Genomic DNA, 3,986 nt, shown 5'->3' with positions numbered 1-3,986 from the left:
ATTTTTCAGTCTTGAGCCTTTGACTGTATTTTTTAGGCAAACTAAATATATGTGAGAAACACACTAATCATACACTTTCTTAAAAGTTTTGTTAAATTCGCTCAGAGAACTATCATTATTGACCCTCACTAAATCAGTTTGAGCTCCCGTTTCATTAATTGTAGCATTCATTGTTTTCATGTCCATGTTCTTCCATGGAGAATACTAAGAACAAGGACCATACCTTAATCATCTTTTTGTTCTAAGTGGCTGCACAAAACCCAGGTTATAATAGAAAACAAAACTGTTTACTGGGCAATAGTGATACGCAAAGAGAACCAAAGCAATTAGAAAATTCCTTGGGGGATAATAGACTTTTGGCTCCTGTGGTGTTTTGTATTATTTCTAGGGAAAGGCCTTTGTAAATGGACTTGGGGAACTACAGCACCATCACGGAGTTTATCCTCCTTGGGCTCTCTGCCAATCCCCACGTCCAGGCTGCACTCTTTGTGCTCTTCCTGGGGATTTACCTGCTGACCATCATGGGGAACCTGATGCTGCTGCTGGTGATCAGGATTGATTTTCACCTGCACACACCCATGTACTTCTTCCTGAGTCACCTCTCTTTTGTCGATATCTGCTTCTCTTCAGTCACTGTGCCCAAGATGCTGGAGAACCTTCTGTCTCAAAAGAAAACAATATCAGTAGAGGGCTGCCTTGCTCAAGTCTTCTTTGTGTTTGTTGCTGCAGGAACTGAAGCCTGTCTGCTTTCTGCAATGGCCTATGACCGCTATGCTGCCATCTGCCACCCTCTGCTATATGGACAGATCATGAGTAAACAGCTGTATATGCAGCTTGTGTGGGGCTCATGGGGACTGGGCTTTCTGGATGCACTCATCAACATCTCCCTAGCTGTGAAGATGGTCTTCTGCAAGGCCCAAATCATCCCCCACTACAGCTGTGAAATGCCCTCTCTCCTCTCACTGTCCTGTTCCGATATCTCCAGCAACCTCATTGCCTTGCTCTGCTCCACTCTTCTACATGGACTCGGAACCTTCCTTTTGGTCTTCTTATCCTACACCCATATAATCGCCACCATCCTGAGCATCAGCTCCACCTTAGGCAGAAGTAAGGCCTTTTCCACCTGCTCCTCCCACCTCATCGCAGTGACCCTTTACTATGGCTCAGGTTTGCTCCGCCATCTAATGCCAAATTCAGGTGCGCCCCTTGAGCTGATCTTTTCTGTGCAGTATACTGTAGTCACTCCCATGCTGAATCCTCTCATCTATAGCCTGAAGAACAAGGAGGTGAAGGCGGCTCTGGCAAGAACTTTGGAAAAGTATTTGCAACATATCAGGTGCTGAAATGAAAACAGAGCACGGTGGAGAACTGGAACATATCTGCATACAAAAGGATATTAAGTGAGTTTACAATAGTAAGCTGTACTCCTAACTACTTACAATGTCAGATGCCGCAACCTAAATTAGAAGTGCATGTGACAATGACACAAAGTAATTATAGGAAGGATGGTTCAATTTCTTTTCAAGGCAAACAAATTATTAAATAATAAGAAAGCTTTGTGATGAACATATTGGTTCACTTTTCTCATTCTAAAACATTTCACCTTAGGCTTTCATTTGGAAAACTCATTAGTTTCATTGATCTGTCATTATTTTTTATTGAGTTTTGGGCATACACATCTGAGAAGAATGTAGGGCCCTGGATCTGTAAAAGAGAAAAGTCATAGATAAGGGTAAACGGTGAGAAAGATAAAGACTTCCAAATGGGTGACCACAGGAGACACACATGAAAAGCTGAAAGTTCTGCAGAGAAACAATAATCATATTGAGGCAGAGCTCAGACTCTTAAAATTTCCAAGAACTTTTATGTATGTGTGGAGTGATGGCCAGATCTCCAGTGAGAGAGGCTGCAAGGAGGCTCTATGTCTCTAGGAACCTCACTTCTCACATGGCCTTCACTCAGACTTGTATTTTCTATAATAAGCTGACCTTATCTGTGTTCTTTTCCTTGTAGAGTACAGGCTATGAGCTTTAGACAAATAATCTGGTTTTGATCTCATCACAAGTGAATTCTGAAACTGTCCTTGCCTCTCATCTTTCAGCTGTGAAACAATTGGTTACTGTTTAGGGACCAGTGGTTTGCTGGATTTAAGGTACTGCATCACCTCCAACGAATTCATTTTTATGTATAAAATATAAACCCAGGGGCGCCTGTGTGGCTCAGTCAGTTAAACGTCCAACTCTTGATTTCAGCTCAGGTCATGATGTCACAATTGTGAGATTGAGCCCCACGTCAAGCTCTCTTGTTGGACGTGGAGCCTGCCTAAGAATATCTCTCTCCCACTCTCTCTCTCTGCCCCTCCCTAACTTGCACATACACATGTGTGTGCAGTCTCTAAATAAATAAATAAATAAATAAATAAATAAATAAACAAACAAACAAACCCATTCTCACATTGCTTCTGATTTGTTTAAAATTTTTTTAGTGTTTACTTATTTTTGAGAGAGAGAGAGAGACAGAGTGCGAGTGGGGGAAGGCGACACAGGGAGAGGGAGACACAGAATCTGAGGCAGGCTCCAGGCTCTGAGCTGTCAGCACAGAGCCCAACACGGGGCTCAAGCTCACGAACCGCGAAATCATGACCTGAGCTAAAGTCAAGAGTCTGACTCTGAACCGACTGAGCTACCCCGGCACGCCTGCTTCTGATTTGTTTAATCTATATTTTACTATTCTCTAATTCATTGTAGTTGAGAAAAAAGGGGAAAAGTAAGTACAAACTATTGAATTCACTTAATATTAGCTTACATTTTTCTCAAGCTACTTTCATAAACTCACTTTGTCCCAGTTGTCAGTTATACAGGCTTTTCATCCTCATCTAGCCATTGATAACTCGCAGTAAGGGCCTCTTCTCATCTGATACTCCAGAAAACTCCAAATGCATTATCTCGCTCCACAAACAACAGAATATTCAAGGCCTTCTTTGGATTCTCTGACCTAAGGTGAAGCATCAGTGAACCCTCCAAGGTCAAGCTTTCTATGGTGAAGGGAAGTTTACGGCACTGCACCTGAGAAGAAGGCTGGTTATAGTCAGTGCGCAAACGTCACAGAATGATAGTAATTGTCACAGAAAGATACCAAGAGATTCAGTCAAATTCCCTTTAGAATAAATAAAAGACATGAAATCATAACTGCGTGAAGACATCCCTTCAAATCTAAAGGCTCAGCAGTTGCTCCTTTGGAGGGGCAATGACCTTGAACTTTGATGTCCAGAGTGCTACACCATTGCTTACTATACTGCCTGATCAGTGACAGGATCCTCGCTAGGCCTCAGAGAAGCTCTTCTTACCATTCCCTCAAGGGTTTTTGTATTTCTGGCCTGCAGAAATTCGGGAGATTCTGCCTGCGTTTTGGCCTTCCCAAGAGGCATAAATAACTAGTAATGATCCTATTATACACCTGAGTGCTTAGTGTTAAAAGGTTGAATTTATGGGAAATTTTTCAATATTAATTTCCCAGGAACACCATTTCCTAAGCATGCCTGAAGTTTCTTCCTCTAAGACAGGTGACAAAAAAGGCAGCAAATATGCCAGAGAGGGAGCCTTGCAGTGTGACAGTTCATGAGAAGTTTGTCAATTTTACCCTGATTTCATCATGTTCTTTGCTTTGACTTAACACCTTTGCAATCTATTCTATTACTTTTATCACTTTATCTTTATAAAAAATATCACACTTACTAAAAAATGTATAAAACATATGTACCAGTTAAAGAATGATTATGAAATGAATACATACATACCCACTACTCAGCTTAAGAAATTATTCATTCTAGGGGTTCCTGGGTGGCTCAGTCGATTGAGCGTCCAACTCTTGATTTAGGCTCAGGTCGAGATCTCATGGTTGTTAGATGGAGCCCCGCATCAGGCTCCATGCTGGAAGTGCAGCCTGCTTAAGATTCCCTCTCTCTTCCTCTGTCCCTCCCCAGCACT

At 42.0% G+C, this 3,986-nt stretch overlaps 1 protein-coding gene across 1 annotated transcript; it reads left to right on the top strand.

Annotated features, from left to right (window-relative positions):
• Positions 1 to 404: 404 nt before the first annotated feature.
• Positions 405 to 1,343, top strand: LOC131519680 (olfactory receptor 8S1-like). The gene has a single exon (XM_058742963.1). It carries the CDS (start codon positions 405 to 407, stop codon positions 1,341 to 1,343), a length of 939 nt encoding a protein of 312 aa, XP_058598946.1.
• The last annotated feature ends 2,643 nt before the right edge of the window (positions 1,344 to 3,986 follow it).

The sequence above is a fragment of the Neofelis nebulosa genome, chromosome 8 (genome assembly GCF_028018385.1).
Source record: "Neofelis nebulosa isolate mNeoNeb1 chromosome 8, mNeoNeb1.pri, whole genome shotgun sequence".
Classification (NCBI taxonomy): domain Eukaryota; kingdom Metazoa; phylum Chordata; class Mammalia; order Carnivora; family Felidae; genus Neofelis; species Neofelis nebulosa.
Note: the sequence above shows the minus strand (reverse complement) of the source record. Positions and strands in the feature narration are given on the sequence as shown.